The following is a 23,818-nucleotide window of genomic DNA, read 5'->3' as shown; positions in this document are numbered from 1 at the left end:
AATCTTTGGTCGATATGAGCAGCACCTGAGAGGCTTTTGTGATAATTCACATTTTCAGGTATTTTTAATGAGAAGTCTGTGCAGTGCTAATGGCATCCCCAGGGTTATTTTAAGAAACACTACATCACATATCCCAAGGAATGACCTCACCATCAAATAATAAAGTAGAAGGAGAAGGGTTAATAAAGTAAACAAGAAAAACTTGAGAAGGGAATCTGTAACCTTTCAGAAGCATTACCTTTGTTTGGGGGAAAATATTACTTTCATTTTTGCACCAGGGTGGGGCACATAGCTCCAGGTAGGCTGCTACGAGGACAATGAGACAAGTCGGAGAGAATCAAGGTCATCCTGGAGAGCATGTTGGCAGAGTCAGCACAATGAAGCCAAATTAGTTTACTAGCAACCAGCAATATCATGACTGTAGCAAGAAGACCAAATCTGTTATGAAAAGGAGATGTTAGGCAAGACTCCACCTAGGCTACAACTTTGTAGAGCAATAGTTTGGCAATATTTGGGGGCATTTTCTGTCAAACATTTGAAATAAAAGTTTCTTCAAGGAGAAATTTGCACTTTAACATGGGAATATTTAATAGTTGAGAGTTTGAGAGTTTATTGTTCAACTTTTTTGATTTGGTTTTCGAGACAGGTCTTCTCTGTAGTTATGAAGCCTGCCCTGGAACTTACTTTGTAGACCAGGTTGGCCTCAAACTCACAGAGATCTTCCTGTCTCTGCCTTATGAGTGTTGGGATTAAAGGTGTGTCTCACTACCACCCGACTTTTTCAACTCTTTTGAGGCAGGAAATCACTGTGTAGTCTTGCCTGGCCAAGAGCTCACCATGCTGATCAGACTACTCTCAAACTCACAAAGATCTGCCCGCCTTTGCCTCCAAGTGCTGGTATTAAAGGTATTCACACTACAGCCAGTATTCTTTAATTTTAAAGGTTTTTTCCCAATTCTCCATTTAATGATTCTTGTTTTCCATGAACTAACCTGTCTTTTTATGGATAATGTAAACCATACCTCTAAACAGAATGTGCCTACCTCTGGAACCTAGGGAAGCACCCATACTGAGTAATGTTCTAAATCCAGAGAAGCGTTCTTGAACTAACCAGTTGTTGTTTCATAACTGAAAACAAAGGTATACACAAAAAGAGCTTTATAACAATGCAAAATAATTATTAGCCCAATGGCCAGACAAGGAAAGAAGAACAAATTTTAAATTATTCTCATAGAAATAGTGTAGTGAAATTACTGCTTTGAGTTCACTCATCATATACATTATGGAGAACATGCTGTTCGCTCCATGCCTCATTTGTTTCTCTGATCCCTTGGACAAGCTCAGGTATCTGATAAGACCCTTCACATAAACACTGTATAAATCACTAGGTGTTGAGCTCTAGAATGACCTCAATCTGCCCTTGCTCAAATCCTACCAATTCCTGGCTGTTAATTGTAATCAACTAAAAAAACATTTAACCACAGGTTCTTATGACTACTAAAATGCAAAGCTAGGAAGATGTTTCAAGTATGAATAACCATGTCTGTCTTTGTGTAAACTAGTGGATTGATTCTAGGGTCTGATACCCACATTTTAAAGAGCAGACTCCAATACTCTTATAAGGAGGTGTGGGACTAGATACAATTAAAGCAACAACAGCACAGGCCTTAGAGGAGTGTGGATGGGTCTCAGAGACACATCATGTTTCATTATTGTAGAAGATTGACCCAAATCTACAGGTTCGTCCAAAGCTGAGAGATTACACTTTCCTCCCAGTTGATTCCAAATAAACAGCCCTGATGCTTCATTTCTTCTGAACTTGGGATGTGGAGGAGACTAAAGTCAACATTGTCTGGATCCTCAACTGTTCTGTTCCTCTTTCCTGCCTCAAATTATAATGCCTGAGTAGAAAGGTCCATGTTTACCAAACACTAAAAAGGCCTCATAGAAAATACCCATATGCATTGAGCAATACCAGCTAGCAGGGACAAAAATATAATAACTCTTCCCATCTGTGTGTGGTCCTTTCAGAAAAATGTGAACACATATGGTTGGATCATGTTAATTAAGTCCAAATCTGGATTGAATTCCACTTGGAGAGCAATGGATAAATCTGTAGTTTAAATTTGCAAATGCTTTCTCCTGGATAAAAGTGTTTGGAAGGTGTCGAGTAAGGAGAGGGCTAAACTAACCACCAGAAAAAGAGCTCCGAACAGCAGCTTTAAATAAACTTTCATTTCATGCCTAGTGTTTAATTACACATTCAAGCAGTTTTAAAGAGAAACTGCTACTAGCCAGTACATTAAAATAATAAGAAGTGATTTGATTCTTGTCACTCTGTATCCAATGGTACAGCTCTTAGGATCCTCAGTGAGGTAGAGAGAGATAAAAAAAAAAAAGTCCTAGATAGCAATGACCTTAACATTTTGTTTGGGATCATCTTACTTTTGAAAAAGAAAAAAAGATCTCCAGAACAAGTGACAGCATTCTATGAAATGCAGATAAAGTTTTGAGCAAACCAAAGTAACTTCGTCTACTGACAGATGGGGACATAATTTTGCTGCTAATCCACTAGTATCACAGTATGAAGATTTCTAGTATAGCAACTACAGGTGGATTGTTAATTGCTCTTATGGTGGCAAAGACTGGTAAGAAAGTGGATTTGAGGGTAGATGGTAAGATGATTTCTTTTGAGACAGGATTTTACTATGTGGCCCTGGCTCGTCTGGGGAGCTTACTATGTAGACCAGGCTGGCCTTGAACTCACAGTGATGTACTACTGCTGCCTCTGGAGTGCTGAGATTAAAGGTGTGCATCACCACACCCAAGAAAGATGATTTGTCTTTGATGGCACAGTGATGTATAGTTACTTTAAATTGAAGTACTCAGTCTTGGAGGGAGAAGTGAGGGCCTTATGCCTCAAGAAGCTAATGAAAGTTGTTAGGCTTGTGAGGCTCCTCTTTAAGATTATATAAAAGATAAAATGTTCAAGGTCCTCCCCACTCCATCCAGGTCTAGGAAGATGAACATCCAAACTGTCTAGGCTCCCACAAAGCCAGAACATGAAGTAGGATCGAAATCCGTGTCATTGTCCTTGGCCTCTCATCAGCTCTCATTGTCCGCCATGTTCAGAGTCCGGTTTTATCCCATGCTTTTTCAGTCACAGTCCAGCTGGCCTTGGTGAGCTCCCAATAGATCAGACCCACTGTCTCAGTGGGTGGGTGCACCCCTCGTGGTCCTGCCTTCCTTGCTCATGTTCTCCCTCTTTCTGCTCCTCGTTAGGACCTTGGGAGCTCAGGGAACCCTGACTGCTCTTGGGGCTGGAGAGGGAGGAGAAGAGGCGTGGGGGGAGGGGGAGAGGGGCGGGAGGAGGGGGAGGGAAATGGGAGGCGGGGAGGAGGCGGAAAATTTTTTTTTTCAATAAAAAAATAAATAAATTAAAAAAAATAACAAGACAAAAAAAAAACATAAAATGTTTCTGAGCAAGAGGAGACCCTATTGGAGTGACCTACAAGTTGAGTAACGAACTTCAGTAATACAGTCTTCATAAATCACTACCCAAATTTCAAATGGGACTTTCCAGTAGTACAGCTATTACTGATAACCTATGTTCCTGTATGTTACTAATTTACCTATGTGCCTGTAAGCAACATGGATGAATTCATTGGTTCACCAACCTACATTTGAGTAGATTCCTTTCTTTTTTTCTGGGGTCTGTTATCAATGACAGATGTGAGGTAAATAGATAAATGTGTGTTCATCTCTCCTCAGAGAAAGTCCCACAGATAATCAAGCACAGCCACTGTTTACTTGTAACAAATATCAAAAATGGGAGATTCAGAACCAGCCTAATTATTATCTGAAAAGAGATACAATTATCACTCCCATTATTAGGCATTTGCTTCCCCAAAGGACGAAACACAAGGCCAGGAGAGTATCTGCTTTGTACTAAGTATGGAAAGTGAGTGGAATTTGGATGGCGTAGGTGCATAATAGGAAATACATAATCTATAAATTAGAATGGATGGTAGGGAAAACTGACTCTCTGCTTTCTTTCCACTTTATCTTCTAAAAGATTCATTTAATATGTAGTGTGACTGAGGAACTAAAAAATACTACAGTTCTGAGAAATGTTAAATGACTTCTTATAGTCACTTAGTAACATTGAATCTGAATCTGTCTTTGTGGCTCTCAGAATTGACTCTACTTCCATAGCAGTTTATCATTAATGGCCTAGCCCAGCTTCTGCTTTATCTCTTTCCTCTGACTGCTCAATAATCCTCCTGAAATGAGGTGTCTTTTTGTTGTTATTTCATTGTTCTCTGAAGTAACTCCATTATCAATGGCTTTGCTCCAGAAGTATGAGAACTTCCGTAATTATCTATGTACCTAATTATCTGTCTTTTAATTACTGCCCAGTGATCACCATCACACCTCCTATAGTACAGATGTTTGTTTGTAGTTTTACATGATACAAACACGGTGAAACTTGTAGAGAGACTGTGGAACTTTGCAAATTCTAAAACTTTTTTAAAATGGAGGACCCTTTGACAAACCTCTGTCTTCAAAAAATATTTACATTACAATTCATAACAATAGCAAAATCATGGTTACGAAGTAACAATGAAATAATTTTACGATTAGGAAGGTTGAGAACCACTGCTCTAGACTCTAAACTAGGGGAATATACTTTAGTAATGTATATGTTTTAGAAAGAACCACAATCACATTATGTTTGTTTCACTAAGTATTCATGCCATACATGGATTTTATGAAAAGCAGCAGTGTGGACCAAGAAGAAGCCCTTGTCAACATGAGTCAACTTCACCAGAACCTCTGGCTTTTTCTTTGGCTTCTTGAAATAAGATTTAGATAATGAGTAACAACAGACTGACCTTTAAACTCTGCTGATTCAAACCTACATTGTGATCAGATTCGGCTATATATCTAGTCAAATGTTGAACCAGCCAATCATCTCTATATAATTGTCTGTAAGTTATAAGTTATATAAGTTCTAGCATTCTGAAAATGCCCTACAGTTTCTCCTGCTCACAAATGCCAAAATGGTTGGGATTGGGATTGTGAAATTTTCTTAGCATGTGTCACAGTTCAGACTATCATTGATGGTTTTAAAGCCAGCTCTTAAACTTCCCTATACTACATCAAAATCAGTTTTCTCACTTCTGTGGTTTTATATTTACTTTAGGAGGAAATGGTTCTGAGATCTAAAAGCAGTTTGAAGCAGGCACTTTGGAATGAAGTATTTCCTCTTGTTCTCAAGCTGTACAGAACATAAAGGAACATTTTAATTCATCAAGAAGGAGCTTTATGGCTGAGGAAGAAGAGAAAAGTTGTTATAGAGCTAGAAGGACCCCTGTTTTCCTGGTTAAGTTCTATTTTAGAGAGGAAACTGAGTCAGAATAATGATCTGGTGGGCTACAGAGGCCTGTTTTGCGATCTTAGAGTACAGATTAAATAAAAAAGGAAGTGTGGTTCTCATGTTGTCTCAAGATACCTACTTGTTATTCTGTCTCTTCATTACTTGGAGAACAAACTGATTCATAGTAATGCAGTAGAAAGTTACTTCCAAAAGGAGATAAATCTTTCTATTGCTAGTCCAGTCAGATGAAGTCAAAGATGAGTAGTGTGGTGGTTTGAACATGTATGGCCCCCATAGACTTATGTGTTTGAACATTTGGCCCATAGAAAGTGGTACTATTAGGATGTGTGGCCTTGTTGAATGAAGTGTCGGTATGGGCTTTGATGTCTTATATATGTTCAAGTTATGTCAAGTGTGGGACACAGTAGTTTCTGCTGCCTGCAGATCAGTATGTAAAACTCTCAGCTTTTTCCCCAGCACCATGTCTGCCTGCATGCTGCCATGCCCCACCACGAAGATACTGTAAGCCAGCCCAAATTAAATGTTTCCTTTATAAGAGTTGTCATGGTCATAGTGTCTCTTCACAGCAACAGAAACCCTAAGACAAGCAGTTGTTCAGTTTCCATATATTTTGTTGAGCAATTTCGTCCTTTTCTTAAAACATGCATAAGAAGGTCTCAACTGTGTTTCATATGAGCCAATCCATTGCATATTGTTTCTTATGAACTCATGTAAGAACTCAATAGAGCATTCCAGAAATTATAATTTCTTATGTACACAATACACTTTCGATACCTTCATAATTTTACCCTTCTCCAAATCTACCCTCTCCATAAAACCATCAATTCCTGCTTCATCCAACACTATTGTGCATGCCAGCTCTTCCCATTCTAGAACCTTCCTTGTCTCTGAGAAGAATGGGATCATGTGGCTTGCATTGTATTTCCCAGCACTTCCCTGATTTAGTGCTCAATTCTGATGCGTGTGCTTATGTTATAGTCATTAATTACTGCATTAAGTCATCACAAAACTAATGAATATTTGGATACAGGATTACAAAATGAGCATATAATTTTCCTGGATTATAGTATATAAAGATACATAGTCTAATTGTGCATATAGAGAAGGGATCACAGCTTTTTATAACTAACAAATATATGTTTCTGGGGCTCACCAAAATCATGAGTAAAATAACCAAAGAATCATCATGATAACATTTAGGTAAGTCTCAGTTCAGTGTACATTTTATTTTCAGTCCTGGCATCTAAATAAAGAATGTTTTTTATCTTATTCTATTAAAAATCATTCTATAAAAAGAGTTAGAATTCTTTGAAGCGCTTGCATCAAGCTCCAGTATGAGTCAAGAATTGGAGGCAATGTGGGAAAAACTGGTCTTTTATGTGTGGATAGATTTGATCATTAGACAGGCTTGTTTATGGGCCACAGTTGGGTGTCTGTCTAGAAACCTACACTCTAACCACTCTCAGTTGTATCTGCAATGGATCAGTAGAGGGACAGGAATGTCAGTCCCCATAGGTATTATATTACAACTCAGGCAGTATGAGGAAGCTGGGAGATTGAATCATCAACACCTATAACTGGGAACTGAACCAAAAAAGATTTATGGATATCTTACTTCTAGTGCCATAAAATGGTAGGTTTAAGCGCATGCAAAGGTTAATGATGAGACAAGCAGAAGCTTTGGTTATATGGAATGTTTTGTGCAGAAGCAAATTCTATAATTATTGATGGTTTCAGAGAGTGTGACATTTGGTTTTAAATGTCAACTTGCCACAACTTAAAATAATCTGAGTAGGGAGTCTCAATGGAGAAATTGTCTTAATTGACATGGAAGGTCCACTGAAAACGTGCCACATTCTGGTAGTAACCCAAATAAAAAGGGGAGTCATGAACAAAGGAAGAATATTTAATTTTCATCACTTGGCGTTTTCTCTTGCTACCGAGTTAATTTATTTACACTGGTGCTCCTGATGCTCCTGCTCTTGTTGCCACCGACTCCTTCACTTATATTACAAAAAGCTTTTCTGGGCTTCTGAAATTGACAGAGGAACAATGGCTCTTCTGGAGCCCTCTCAACCTTTCACACCAGATTTGAGCTGCTAAGGTACCCAGATAGAACAACTACCAACTTCTAGGTCTCTCTGGTATTAGCCATTGCTGGATGACTCTGATGGCTAAGGTACCCAAGCATGCTTATTAAAGTGAAATCCAAAATCTCTGTCTCATGTCTGAAGAGCCACCTGATATGGGACAGAAGAAAAACAAATATTTAAGGACTAACTTATTGCTACTAATCTCATAATCCTTTCATTTTATATTGACCCTTTAACAGCTTTTCTTAAGGTAGAAGATTTATAAGACTTATATATGAACTTTTTGTCATGATGTTAATGGTCATATAAAATACTAACTAATCCTAGAAAAAGATTTCATCTACCTTCTTGTACATGATTTCAGGTTTGACTATCAGTTTCCTGCAGTGAACCATGAGCACACCTAACAGTGAAGTCTCCAAAAAGAGGATGGGGTCCCACAATGATGAGTCCTCCAGGACTATGATAGTACCATTAAGCTGAAAAACACCACCTAAAAATCAGCATTGGACTACAAACTTCTCAGAACAATTTCAAAGTGGTTAGTTGAGATGATCCAGCCTAACAGACTACTCTAGTCAGGACTTAAGACAAACCCTGCACTTCACCATTTCACAGAGACTGACAACAAATAATAAAGCTACCCCTCTCAGGACTTGACAATTAGCCAAAAATTTCTCTTTTCAGGATCCCCTAAAGACACTGCCACCCCCAGACACTGGGAAGTAAATTTAAGAATATGATGTCCACATTCTCAAGAGGTGAAGTGGGTGATTTTTTGGTCATTCAATGGTTATGGATATTTGTCATTGTTTAGGAGGGGTTGGTTACAAGTTATTATTGGTTATGGTCTGGAGGAAAGTTGAACAAAGATTAAATTTAAAGTTCTTGTTTAGAAAAGAAAAAGGGGGATACAGATATGATAGGATAAAAGAGTAGAATCTACTTTGAAAAGAAAAAAGGGATGATATTGATATGATAAGATAAAAATGTAGACTATTGAGTTCCTTTTTGAAAGCAACTACTAGTTTTAAATGCTTTATATTGGGTTGGACTTGTATATTGTTTATAAGTTTTGTATATAGATACAAATTTGAGATTAATTCTGTTAAAACAGACTATACATACATTTCTAATCTTCTTCAAGGTATTGTACCTATACAGTTTATATAACAATGTAATGCTAATTTCCAGTCCTTGAAAGTATTATTACCAACTATTTAGGATAATAAGGAAATGCAGGTTAGTGATTAGTCACCTATTAAATAGAATTTGTAGTCACATTATGGAAGGTTTTAAGGTCAAACAGAGATATATTTTAAACAGGCAGGTCATCTTCACACACTTCAGAGAGCTACAGAATATGGCATTTAAGATATTTTAATAACATAGGTTCTTTTTGTGACAATGAGACATATCTGTTCCTGGCAGCACCAATCTGATTCAGAGACGATTATGGACATTGAAGAAACTCCACATGGAGTTTGCTTTCTTTGTGGCAAAATAAAACACTGGGCAAGAAAGTGCCCTTGCCTTGGCGTCTGACAGTATGCTATCCTAATGGAACAAGCACAACACAAAAGAGAGTGACTAACAAACCTTGCCTAGACAAGGCAGGACATTCCTTCAAAAACCCTGCTGCATATAAGAGTCTGTCAGATATTCTAGGCCTGTAGGGTAAAAATAAATGTTCCAATGTTATGGGTAAACTTTGGGTGACTGTCTAGTCAATCAGTTTCTTCTGTCATTTCTCACAATTTTCAGAAGTCATTTGCTCGCACTTCTTGCTTACTCAGTTAATATTATTTCCTTCATGAGTCTCTGAGGTAGTTGAAGACTAGATATTTATAGTTACAGTTTTCACTGTTTACAAGACTCAGAAAAGAATTTTACTTAATAAATGTAAAGTACATAAGGTTGAGAGATATCAAAAATAGTTTTGGATAGCAATGCAAGTTATAATAGAAAGTAAATTAGGTCCAAGTCTTTGAACTCACCAAGATTGAATAGAGATGTAATATTTTCTTTACTTTGTCAAATGAAAATGGACTAGACATTGTTTATATATTTATTACCTATTATTGTACTTATTGTATATAGTTTTCTTATATTAGTTATAGCCTTTTTGCTTTAGACAAAAAGAGGAAATGTAGTGATATTTCATTTGTATTTTAATAAATAAAGCTTGTCTGAAGATCAGAGAGTAAAAAAGTCACACTTGTCAGCCTTACAGACCAGTCCATGGTGGCAGACACGTTTAATCTCAGTAGCCGCACTAAGATGCCATAGAAGCCAGGCAGTAGTGGTGCATGCCTTTAATTCCAGCCCTAGAGAGGAATGTATACCAAGATGAGACAGGAACTTGTCCTCTTTCAGTCTGAGGATTTCTTAGAGGAAAGAGCTCACTAATGGTTTGGTTACTTTGCTTTTCTGATAATCTCCTGCCCTTCCCTCTCCTCTTCTACCTTACGTTTTATTTTTAAGGACCTTTTAGAAATCCACAACTATAACCTGCTTCATTTCCAACTTGAATTAGTATAGTTTTTGTATGATTATTTAGGTTGGGCTCCTGGGAAACAAGCAAGCAGTCTCTGTCTATAGGCACCGACCCCCAAATTCTATCAACATTTTAAGAACACTATTTGTAAGGTTATGTCTATTTTCCTTTTCCTTGCTCCTACTTATTATTTCTTAATTGATTATTAGTTCACATGCTTCAATAATAATGAAGCATTTTAGGGAAAGGACCACATCTTACTCAGCTCTGTATAGTTTATGCCCAAGATATTGTCTGGTTCATTGAAAGCCTTTTTGGGAAAATAATTAGACTTCTGTAGTTCAAATTTGCCAATAGCTTGTGTTTCTTGAATGTGGCATCTGTAGTTCTTCTTTGCTAATGACTTTCCCCCTCAGACTTCAGAGACCATCCACAACCTGCCAATGGACAAACGCCTCAGATTCTAAGCAATAAATAATGTGTCACATTTCAGAACCAGTAATAAAACAATTGCCTCTGAATCTATGTTGGGGTAACATATATCCTTCATTGGTATAGAACAGAGAAATCTTACCAGTACAAAAAGAAATGACAAAAACATGACTTTTTTTCAGCAGTGCACAATGCTAGGTATTTACCAGCACAAACACCACCCAAGGCCCAAAGGACTAGCCGAAGCAGCTGATACACTGTGTTACTTTTTATAACTCTTTTCCAGCATCATGTTCTACATATGTCCCTTTCTATCAGGTCACATCAACTTAGGTCATGCCCAACAGTGCATCTTCCACCAGACAAATGGATTATCATGCAGAATACTGTTTCCTTAACAATGCAATGGGTATCTAGGGAATTTATCTGCTTCTTTCTGAAAGCAGCAGTACTGCTGCATTTCCCAAATGAGCAGCCTCCTATATGCCTTAAGACACTCGACAGTAAACCAAAAGCAAGCTCTGATATTATTAGGCATACAAATGGAATATGCAGTAAAGAACCAAAATACATAATGGGTTCTTAAAGGATGGTGAGTCTGCAAACTTGTGAAAAGTATTTACAAATATACTAATTACTCGCTTTTGGGGGATGGTAATAAAATAAGAGAGTAATGGTGTACTTTATAAAGACCATTGAAATGTCAATAGTTATTCAGTGTACTGTCTCTCTTGTAGAGTACACTGTCCCAGTCTTTCAGAAGAGCTAAAAGATGACTGAAGATAGCTTATTATTGAAAAAGAGCATTCTTTTGAAGATTCAGGCTTTATTTATCAAGCACGAACTCCACGGCAAATAGTTTTACATTGTCTCTGAGAAGGCGTGACCAGCCATGGCCACAGAAAAGGCTCTAGTGTACCAGCATTTCCCTGCATTATCAAAATATTGTCTGCCTTTTTACTATAGGTGATTTTGAACTAAATCACACACGTAGTTGTCATTTAGTCTGCATAGTTTAAATGACAGCAATCTGGACCTTTAAAATATTTTCTGATATCTATATATTTAATTTTCACAAGAATCTATCCACAGATCGATATGCTGATCCATGAATTTTGTAGATCCTGGAACTTGGTAAGTGCCAAAACTATTTTGACTCTAAATTTGTATGATTTCAACAAATCCTATGATTCAAAAAATTCATATTCTTAAGCGTCACTCATGTATTGTAGTAACTAAAATACAAGGCATAACAAATAAGAACCTTACAGAGCCACAGGAAAAAAAATGGTTATTAGTATTAAGAATAACAAGAAAATTTTCTGAGTCCGGAGAGATAAAGATTCTGGAGGACATATTTGAATGTAATATTTTGAAATGAGGGCCTAACAATGTAGTTCCCTTGGTAGAGTGTTTGTTTTGAGTGGATGAGGTCCTGGGTTCAATCTCCAGTCCCCCCCACACTGAGATTGGTAGCTCATGCCTGTAACCTCAGCACCCAGGAATTAGAGTTGGGAGGCTCAGAAGTTCAAGGTCATGTTCTGCTACATATGGAGTTGAAGACCAACCTGGGTCAGGGATCCTATTACAGAACAAAAAGAGTCTAAGAAAATTTCTGTCCCAAGTCAAAGTCCAATAAAAATTAATAGATCAAGTGCTCAAGGTCATACATTTACTGAGAAGCACAAATGAGGTTAAGATAAAGTCCCTACGTATTCAACCCAGAGTGTGCTGTTGATGACCAAGTTGATCCATTGAAGATTTTGTCTCTGGTTAATGAGAGAGCTATTGAAACTAGAATTCATATATTATGGTCCAAGGTAATTAAACTGAATATCTTATAATTTCTTTATTAAATATATATGCTTGGATTTTTATACAACACAATCAACTGGCCATAAACCTACTAGGTACATTTTGTTGTTAAGAATTACGCTTATATAATCATGAAAACTTCTAAAATGTTCCACCTACTTTAAATTTCACAAAATAAACAAAAGACCACAAAGTCATACATTCATCCACATCCTGTCCTGAAGAATCAGGTATCTCTAAGCTCAAAAGAACCGAAGAGCTCTAAGCAGCAAAGGCTTACCTGATACTATAGAGCACTTTGCCATTTTTGGAAATCCGCAGCAACTTGTTGTCAGTGGTGACATCATGAAAATTGGCACCTTTCTCATTGGCAAAGAACAAATCTGGTTTCCAAATGGAATCCAACATAGATGGATCCAAATCCAGGGAGTCATCCGGGTATTCACTGTATGCCAGCCGTGAATCATTCCATTGTTGTCTTAGAAAAATGTTCACTCGATAGTCCTATAGAAATGTCATATACAAGGGCTGCTTATTGTCCAATCTGGCTTAAGAAATATATTTACTTTACTTTTCACTTTCTTGCTGATTTGATATAGTGATTTTGTCTGGTCAAATAAGTCGTGATACACCTTGGTCAAAATAAAGCATTCAGTTCTACTAGAATTTGAGGTGGACAGGAAGAAGAAAGAACAGAACACCAACTAAACAGGCTGACTTTTTTTGATTTTTTTATGCATCAATTATTAATTTGGGGTTGAAATAATATTAATTTAAGATGATCTTTCTGTAGAAAAAGGTAATAATGAGTACAAAAGTCAGACTGTCATGGCAGATTATCAAATAAACCCAATTCATTTTCTAAAGCAGAAACGACATGATTTCTAATCTCTTTTTGCTTAGATGCTCTGTTATGGAAGAAAACCCATTCCGCAATTTGGGAGGGAAATCTTATATAGCCATGTTAGGATAGACCAATATTCTTAAAATCTTAACAACATTAAGATGCTTCCTGTTGACAAAATGATTCCTTCGCAACCACTTACTTTCAAAACTCTTGAATATTTTGTTGACTGCTCTTCGTGTGTTATGTTTGCATTAGGCAGCTTTATGCTTCAGTCAAACAGACAATTTTCATGTTGTTTCTAATATGAATACTATCAGACAAAGGTTTTCTCCCTAGTGGGAGCCTCTGGTACAGCCCCACCATTCTCACATGATCTGGGTATTTCCTTCTGTGCTAATGAATCAGCCTGTTACTATGACTACTCTCCGGAAGGCTTGGATTCAAAACTTTTAGGTTCATGGAAGCCTTGGCTAACTTCATGGTCTAGACTCTGACTGAGACATTGTCAACAGTCCCCAGTCCTTCAGGACTGAAATCAGAGCTTCAGAGCTGCTTGTCACATGTGGCTATTAAAGGTGATGGACATCTCCATTTTTTTTTTCCTCATCTTTTGCTTAAGCTCTGTTGGCGTCATCTTCACATCCTTGGCATCTAGTTGCACACTGAGGTCTTTATTTTTCTTAAATGGTGATTAAGTTGTCTTGGTCTACTTGAAAACTTTCTATTTTAGGTTCCTAAAGTCTCACAATACCCATATTCCTAAGCAAACAAATGTGATTGTTCACTTTGCCAGGTACCATGGAAACCACTAAGGGATGGCATATTTTGATTAATTCCCTCATAGTCAAAAGAAAAAGAAAGTTTTAGAGATAATTTTGTACTGAACTATTAAAATTTCTATGGCACTTTTTAAGGAGCACACTACTTGTGACCAACCTCATAGAATATTTCGAATGTCATTGTTCTTGGGAAAGATGCCTAAAGTAGGCTGGAAAAAGCTGATAATCAAATAGTTCCGAGTTATTGTAAATCAGTGATAAAAGCCTTGATCTTTTAGAAAGCCTGCATTATTAAAACTAATTACCTCAGATTTTCTATTGTATAATATGAACATTGTAATTTGAAAAAGTTTAGCAGGCAGCATTTATTTAGATATTTCGCACAGCAAATTCTCAAATCAGAGTGGATGCGGTTTGTGGGCTTAGCTCAACATCTACCCCAGCTGGCTGTCCTGGTGAGTTATGAAGAGAATGACAGGATCTCAATATTCTCAGAGTTGTTCAAAGAAACCAAGGGATTGCGGTCAGAAAGAGATTATTAGCAGATCGGTGTCTCTTTGTTAATGTGTGTTACTGAATCATCAGAGATTTTTGTGAATAATGAGTAAGAAAGTCTGATTTGTGAAAATTAAAGAAGATAAAATTAAAAATGAAACAACCCAGTGCTCATATACATGTTGGTTTATATGAGATGCCCTTAAGATTTCCACTGGCTGACCTTCTGGAGACCAGTCAAAAGAGGGAGGAGCAATAATATGAGCAAAGAGGTCAAGACCACTATGGGGATACCCACAGTTGTCCAGAGCTAGTGGGAGCTCACTGACGCTAGACTGATAGCTGGGGAACCTGCATAGTACCAATCTAGGCCCATTGAATGTGGAGGACAGTTGAGTTACTGGGGCAGTTTGTGGGGCCACTGGAAGTGGGACTAGGTCTTATCCTTAGTGCTTGAACTGGCTTTTTTGGAGCCCATTCTTTTTGCAGGGATACCTTGCTCAGCCTAAATATAGGGGGAATGGCCTTGGTCCTGCCTCAAAGTGATGTGTCAGACTTTGTTGACACCCCATGGGAAGCCTTACCCTCTCTGAGGAATAGATAGGGGGTGAGTGGAGGGAGCAGGAGGAGGGGAGGCAATGGGAACAAGGATTGTTATGTAAAATGAAGAAAGGTAATTATTTTTTTAAAAAAAAGATTTCTCAAGCAAGGAAATGAGGCCTCTCCAGTTTATGATGCCCATTTCCTTCTAGGTTCCTAGAGTGAGAATCCATTATTAAGAGAATTCTTGAGGGTAAGGAGAGGTCCATCCTTGTTTTAGCTGGAAATAGGAAAGAAGAGGCTCTCCTCCTCTAGCCTTATCTTGAGATCCTCTAAGTCCAGGAAGTGGGAGCAGCTGAACATAACAAAAGTGAAAGGGTACTGCTCTTTGGACTGGAGAGGGAGGGGGAGAGGAGTGGGGGGAGGGAAAGAGGAGGGAAGGAGGGGGATGGAAATGGGAGGCTGGGAGGCGGCGGAAATTTTTTTTTCAATAAAAAAGAAAAAAAAAAGGTGAAAGGGTTGAATATCAGACTATTGGGAGAACAGCAGTCTCTTCACCAGAAAGTATTTTGTGGTGCAAAAGGTCATTAGAACCTAGCTAGAAATCAGTGGACAACAAAATCACAAACATAATTCCCTTGTGATGTTCCTGTGCCCCTGAGAATATTAAACTTGTCTATTGACCTACCCTAGAGAATATTAAATTAGTGACACAGTATATAAAAATGATGACATTTAAGAAAAATATTTTGACACAGATTTTCATAGAAAATTCCCATGGGTGTTCTCCAGTGCTTCCTGGTTTTCTATTTTGAATTTTGTAGCAAGAAAATTGTGAAATAAACTTCTTTTTAATGTAAGAATTTTTAAAAGAATGAGACAATTATATCTCACTTCAATTATTAAATATATAAGAATCATTTAAAATTAATTATTTACACTATTTATAAATAATGCTAAGTAGAAGGGAAATATATTTATATCCAACAATTATATACCAGAGTTTTGGTTTATGAGTTTCTAGTACTTTGAATGTGTAGTTATTAATATTTATCCATGAGTAGGTTTGTTATGAGATATATCATTTTAAAACAAATAACAACCCTTAAAAGTATTTAAGAACAGACAGGGAACCCCAAGAATATAGAGAAAGTAGACAGTCAAAGAAAATGTTTTGCGGCCATGCCTGTGTAATTCTTTTAGTTCTTTATAGTTTTCAATATATAATAAACATGAGGAACATGTAAATTATCAATGTATCATTTCTGTTTTTTGCAAATAAATTTATGATCTAATAATAACACAAATCATAAGAGAGTAGTTATGTGATTTTGTAGTCTTTCTTTGACTTGCTGCTGCTTCCAGGCTCAATAAAATATTAAAGGGAAAGTAAATACTGAGAAACATGTTTAAATGAAGACTATATTCTCTTTTACATTGCCTGCACTCTCTAAGGACAGATTCTATTCCAAATAAATGGCATATTTCTTTGTGCTATAATTTGTTTCTATATTATTGACTTTCTGAGCATTGGCTAAGGTAATAGAAACATTTATATTATATGTGCATGTATTTCACTTTAAAATCAAAGTCCATGTATAAACTGCATAATCTTTATTATAGCCTTAGTACTGTTAATATGAGTACCTACATTTCATAATAATCCTTTATGTCAAATTTAGTATTTTTGAAGTTTCTTTTCTGACACCTTCTAAAGCTATGCCTACTTCATAAACATTGCTTCCTTAAGCTGAATTATTTTGCACTATTATACATAGCTCTGCATTTGTACATAAAGATGATCACTTTATCTCATAAATACTCATATCAAACATTATCATTATGTCTTATTGCTTAGTATTTGCATGTTTTAATATAATTATAAATATATTGAAAGTATATTTATTTATCCATAATTTTTATGTCACACTTCAGTTTTTAAACCTGTCAACACTCTTAAAACATTTTCCACAATCTCAAAACTGTTTTAGTTTTAATGGGAGAACTTGTATTTTAAATTATGATGGTAGGCAGTTGATTTATGATGAACGTGGGTTTTAATATTTCACTGCTAATTTAGGGAGCAAGTTCATCTTTTGCATCAGCTTAACAGAATATAAGATTTATGGAAATGTATTGATTATTCTTTAAGATGTCAGAAATCATTGACATAATAATAGGCTGTCTCTTGTCAGTTATCATCTTCCTGTGATACACTCATTCAACTATTCAATGAAAGGAAACTTTTATGCTCTTTCAATGGTTGTAACACAATAAGTAATCCTGTCAACTTCAGTCTACCTTCTTCTCTAAGTTCCTGAGAAATGCAATTTCAGATCAGAGGCAAAGTAACTCCTTGAAGTGCAGCAGTAACTTGCAAATACATTTCTATACATTTAGCTATCCCTCATATCTGTTAAATGTTCGGAGACTTAAAAACTACTGCTGAGGCATGAGCAGTATAATAGCACCCATAAGGCCCAGATAGCACAGAATCCACTACCTTCTCTCCAGACAGCCACTTAAAACTGGGAATAAAGCGTCTCACCCCCATTTTCTGATGTTCTAGTCTTTGGGAGAGTGGCACACCGCTGGTATGAAATACCCTTGACTGTTACTTATGTTCCCAATATTTTCTATTTCTGCTTCAAAATAAATAAAGAGGGGATGGTAAATATATTCCTTATCCTGTACATTCGATTGCTATCAGCAAAGAAAGAAAAGGAGAAAGAAAGAAGGAAGGATAAACTAACATTTCAAAACTATAATATAACCTGTCTCAGTATATATCCCTTCCAAGTCTCTTAAATATTTAAAACAATACAAAATTATATCTTCTGAATAATCATACTACAAGGGTCAAATACCAATAAATTCTTAGTGAACAAATATGTATAATATTTAATTTAATAACTTATGTCATAGTGATGACCCATAAAACAGTTCCTTAAAGAAACAACATTATGGTGTCCTGTGAACACATATCTCCAATGCTTGTATCAAAGAAGGGAACATTCGTATTGAATCTGTAAGTCATTACTTTGTTAACAGGCAGCATTCACAATAAATTAGTGTGATTTCAGGAACCTTTGGGGGGTCTAATTGTATAGTATCAAAAGAAATTTGAGTTCTTAAAACATTACCCCTTCTTTAGAAACAATCAACCAAAACTAAATCTTTCAATAATGCTATTTCAGTCACAGTAAGAGAATAATATGGAAAGCAAGAGAATATAATAAACATATTCAAAACTCAGTTTAGAAGCATTCTTGGAAAAAAATTGCAGAGAAAGCAAAACTATTATCCCAAGAAAACAATACTAATTCATAGCCTCTACTACTTTATTAATATGCATAGAAGTTATTTTTTTTTACTTCAGCTATAATTTTAGTTGATGCTCCATTTCATGGTCAACCAAATTTTGTGAGTCAAATTTTGAGTAAGTATCAGACTGTAGAATCTTCGAGTTTTGATAAAGGAAATGTGTACAAGTATGTAATGGGCTAAATATTTATAACCTCTCAAAACTTGCTTTTAAAATTCTAACCCCCAACATGATATTATCGAGAGACAATGCAGTTAAGATGTTAAGAGAACTTTCTAGAATGATAAGATACAAGTCAGCCACCTGTGTCTTTACTAGATCCCTGATCAATACTTGAGTGTCCAGGCCTTACTCTTGGCCTTCCAGCCTTCAATACGAGAGAAAGAATTTCTACAGATTGTAAGCCGTACAGTTTGTGCTCCTTTGCAGTCTTACCCAATTAAGACAGGTTGCATCAAGTAGACACCCAGGCAAAGCTTCAGGCATCTTGGAAGCCAGAACTCTCTTTTACAATAGAGCAATTGTCACACCATTATTAAAAAAATGAAATATCAATTTAAATACTAATTTGACCCAGTCTGCTTTTGCAAGTAAAGTTTGATTGGATGTGATCACATCCATTTGGTCACTAGTAGTAGTAGTATCTGCCCTCCACCAAAGGGCAGAGTTGAGAAGGCATCAGAGAGATCACCTGGCTCCCATGGTCTCAGGTATTTGTTATCTGTCTCTTTACAGGAAGGATTTGCCAATTCTTACCCTAGGTAACATGATAATTTCTTCTTGGACATAAACAGGATAAACATTATGTAAGAACTTTTGTTTTAGTTTCACATTAAAGCCATGAGAAAACAATATATATGTATTTTCAAAACCAAAAGGAGCCTATCATGACATCAAAATCCAATAAGTGAAATAAAAGAAGCACACTATGCAACACTCTTCTAACATGCAATTTGATCTACCTTACACAGCAGCTAGCAGGCTGTTGACATTACCTTTGAGCACCAGTTTCCTCTTTTCATAGGAAACATGACAAAGGACACTTACTAAGTGGGCAAGAAGCACCTAAGCAGCCAATTTGCTAAACAACCATGTAAGTTTTAAAGACCGAGGAAAATTGGGTATCCATAGCTTCCATTTTCATCCCTTTAAATGTTTAGCTTCTTGTATTAATGAACACTGAAAAGGTGCAAATTTACATTTTTGATTGAGAGTAAAATGCAATGGGGAGATTTAATCAAGGCAACTTAGGAGTCTAATTAATGCAATCAGCATTAGGTCGTGCAAATATGGTCATTGAATGCCATCGTGTAAAGCTGGTGACAGTGGGCTGCTGGAAACGTTGTCCCTCTTTTAAAGATAAAAGCAATAAAAGAAACAGAAACTGAGTGTCAAGTCCAGAGCTGGGTTGCTATTTCCATGCTTAGTGTTTCTTATTAGTCATTTATAGCTGTATCGAAACTATCTTATCTAGGTAAAATTCTTAATGCACTACATAACTTGCTAGAATCTTATGTCTGGAATGCTGTTTTGGAGTAATGTTTAAATGGATACTAGATACACATTATAGTTAACGTTTTGCCAATAAAAATGACTACTAAAGGTAAATTGTTTCTTCCTAGTATCAAAACACCTCAGAGTGCAGTACTTCATTAAACATGATCTTAGAAGCCTAAAAGAGAAAAGCCACATTTGTTTTTACTTCTCAATGCTGTCATATGTTCATTTTTTACCTCTTGAGTTTTGTAGGATTCAAGTATTAGAGTATTTGATCAAATCCAACTATTATTTCACTTTGGTCTCATTCAATAAAATGCCTATATGATTTAAAACCATGTAAATTAAAAGCAAACAACTGACTAAGAGCTTTAAATAAACCATGTGGATACCAAGGAAATTCCTTACCCCATATGTAATCTCCAGACTCTAACCTAGAGCTATGTGGGGTTTAGTTAATGATCTAGTGGTATGAGTCACTGGCAACAAGCCATTGTAGCACAATATATAGTACCTGAAACAGTTTCTAATGTGAGAATTATGTTTGCATCACATATTTTTCATGAGTATTTTAATGTGCTTATTTTTCAAAGGTGCTCATTTTTTTGTAATTGCTGTGATCTTAATACTACTTTCTACTGCTAACAAAATTACGTGTGCATATGTGAACATGGGAATGTATATGCATGCTCTTATGAATTGTTCCCTTTTGTGATATCATAAATGTGCAACAGAAAGGCTTGATGATATCCCAGCTTTCAGGAAAAGTAAAAGACTGGAAATACCAAGCATGTGTCAAACTTTAAAATTCATACTCATGAAACTTAGGGAATGTACATATTTTAGTACTGTTAAATACACATTATGTTTATTGCTACTCATTAGACCAACTCAACAAAAATTATGTATTTACAAAATTACTCTGGGGTAATGGGTAAAATATCATTGAGTTTTATGTTGTAGCTCCTTGACAAATGGCTTTCTGAAATGAAGGTTATAAATGTCTGTTTTTAGAGGGTGGTGATGTTAGAAATTGACACTCAGTAAATGTCACATAAATATGCAACAGTGTTGTGATCCCATATCCCAGTCCTTCACACGATGGCTTCAATGCTCAGTCCCACTCACCATTGTAGTTTCTGCTATTGACCCAAAGCTGTTGATAAATATGTTGCAGGTAACATTTACAGGAGGCCCTGTAAGTTGAACAATAGAAAATTTGACAGGTTGTGTTCATAGCATAATTGAGTCACGTTTTTCTCTTGCCAGTGGCACTGTAGCACTTACCATGGTGGTTTCTGTGACTGATCCAAAACTGTTGATAAAAATATTGCAAGTAACGTTTACTGGAGGACCTGCAGAATGCAATAAAAATATTGCAATAGACATTGAAGCAATATTACAGCTCCATCAACATCTGTGGTTAAAGATGTAAATAAAATGAAAATGATGATGAGACTGTAAAGAAAAAAATGACTCAGAAGTGCATAATAACTTCCCAATAGTACTTTGAATAATGACAATTAAGCGATGACAACTTACCTCCAAAGAGTTTTGAATTTGGAAAATATAAGTTAAAATTATTTAGTTGAATTTATCAGCATAACTTTATGTGACAATAATCATTTGGTTGACTACTTTTCCTCAATCTTAAGATCATCAATGTTTTAGATATTGCCAATGGTAATGAAATAACCTGCATCAACACAGGGCTGAAATTAGGGGTCCAGGTGGAACTGGATCATGTCTTAATCAATGTGTTACTTTCATTCTTATAATGCCTCTGAATTTACCCCCTTTCTTCTATATACCCTCTGATGTGAAAAAAAAGTGTACAGAAATACAAAACAAACTAAATGAACTTACATTAAGACATAAACACATGCACATGCAGAAATGTCATTGAATATCTGTACTCTTGCCAGAGTAGATCTGGTGTTAAGCGATGACTGCCACATTGTCTACCCTTATCTCCAGAGGGGTGAGACTAGACTCCCACTACCCTTCGTTTCTTCTTGCCTTTTGTCAACAGGTAAGTCACTATCTGATGGTTCCTTGCTTTATGTTTTTCTGAGGAATATGTTTATTGCCTCTGTGGGCATTTCCCCAAATTCTTAATGAGATAGAAACATCCTTTTGCAAACCATCTATCCACACACTGCTTTTTTCTGCAGAAATGCATCCCTCTTTATTTGACAAATTTTTATGAGTTGAGTCCAAGCGACACCTTAGTTGGCTTTGTACCTAACCAGCCTGTAAGCTCTGAATGAAGAGGAGTTTGGCATGAAGCCTTCCTAAAAAGCTTGTAGGAAAAAATTAGTCTTTCTTTTTCTTAGCCATACAATTCTATCACAAATCTATTTTCTGCTAGTAAGAAATAAATTAGACAACGAGGGGCATGACATGAGAATTTGTATGTGTTTGCTTTTCCCCCCTCTCACCATATTTTTTCTCCTCTCACCACAAAGAAATACTTATGTTTAGGTCAGCTTATTGAGTACATTTTTTTCCTGTTATTTTTTTTATTAATTAATTTATTTAATTATTAAAGATTTCTGCCTCTTCCCCGCCACCACCTCCCATTCCCTCCCCCTCCCCCAATCAAGTCTTCCTTCCTCCTCAGTCCAAAGAGCAAGCAGGTTTCTCTGCCCTGTGGGAGGTCCAAGGACCACCCACCTCCATCCAGGTCTATTAAGGTGAGCATCCAAACTACCTGGGCTCCCACAAAGCCATTACGTGCAATAGGATCAAGAACCCATTGCCATTGTTCTTCAGTTCTCAGTAGTCCTCATTGTCCATTATGTTCAGCGAGACCATTTTATGAAGTTTTATGAAGCAAAATAGAAAGCAAATGAGAGAACAAGAGTATACCAGGTGTAAAGCCATTAAAAAATGTGCTTCAAACTCACTTTACACTATTATAACATTTTAAACAGGAACTTGAAATTTCAAACTTTGGTTATGAAAGTGTAATAAATTTCCTTTTTGTCTGGTCTCCCCAAATGTCTTGGAAACCTTCAGAAAGTTGAACCATACAATCATTTGTTTTCTTCCTACTAACTGACAGTGTGGATGTGTTTTTGCAACCTAAAATAATTTTTAAGCTATTAAATCCTAAGCACATTAACATCGTCAAGTTTGGAAGCCTGGCGACATAGCTTAATAGGTAAAGTATTTTCCTGTGTGTCCAAGGACTCCAGTTCAAACCCTGGAAAGTGAATTTTCCAAAAGCCAGGTGCATTGGCTCATGCTTGTAACACTGGCATGAAGGAATTGAAGACAAGGAAAACCTTGGGAATCCCTGACCAAACAGCACTAACCTACTTTGGGAGTTGCACGTCACTGAGACACCCTGTCTCAACAATAGTGGACGTGAAGAACAACACTGAGGTTGTCCTCTGTCCTTAAGATACATACAAATGCCTGCATGTGTATCTACATACATAAACATGTACAAACACATTGTTTGCCTTAATCCCCACAAGAGATTTTCTTGCTCCTTAGTATCCGACATTTTCAGTCCTGGGTATTTTGTTTGAAGTTACATTCATATTTACACACAAAAACCTGGAAAGAAAAAAAAAACTTGGAAAGAAAAACCTGGGGATAGTGAGCTATTATAAAGGTAAGGGATTAACATATACATGTGGTAAGACCTGACACATAAAAAATCTCTCTGTGTGTCAGTGAGCTTTGTATGTCATCCCTCAGTGGGGAGGTAATGCTTGCACTTTACAGATGAGAAAAGCTGAGACATAAAAGTAGTTCCCTGTGATGGTGAGCATTAACAGTCATCCTAGGTTGACACAATTCTAGGTTGACCCAACCTTGAATCACCTGCAAAGAGGGGCACAGTGAAAGCCTGTCTTCATCAGGTGGACCTGTGAGCATGTCTGTGATGGATTTTTTGACTACTTTAATTGATGTGGGAAGACCAAGCCTACATGTGGGCAATACCTTCTCGTAGCAGCCCTGAAGAGGATACTTTCTGCTCACTTGACCTTCATTTATTTACTAATTATCTATGCTATTGCTGCATCTCCTGGTTCCTTCACTGATATGATGAGAAGCTTCTGCAGGCTTCCAAGGTGGACTGC

At 36.6% G+C, this 23,818-nt stretch overlaps 1 protein-coding gene across 2 annotated transcripts in view; it reads right to left on the bottom strand.

Moving 5' to 3' along the window:
* Positions 1–23,818, bottom strand: part of Glra2 (glycine receptor alpha 2) — a 195,824-nt gene that overhangs the window by 139,747 nt on the left and 32,259 nt on the right. The window contains exons 4-5 of one of the 2 annotated variants that reach the window (XM_057759574.1): positions 21,009–21,076; positions 12,519–12,742 (exon numbers count right to left, since the gene is read on the bottom strand). In XM_057759574.1, the coding sequence (XP_057615557.1) occupies positions 12,519–12,742; positions 21,009–21,076 (292 nt within the window). Of the gene's footprint in view, positions 1–12,518; positions 12,743–20,849; positions 20,918–21,008; positions 21,077–23,818 lie in introns of both variants that reach the window. The other variant, XM_057759575.1, reaches the window with a different exon arrangement.

Source organism: Chionomys nivalis, chromosome X, assembly GCF_950005125.1.
Source record: "Chionomys nivalis chromosome X, mChiNiv1.1, whole genome shotgun sequence".
NCBI classification, from domain to species: domain Eukaryota; kingdom Metazoa; phylum Chordata; class Mammalia; order Rodentia; family Cricetidae; genus Chionomys; species Chionomys nivalis.
The sequence above is the reverse complement of the archived record's forward strand: the minus strand, read 5'-3'. Positions and strand labels throughout refer to the sequence as shown.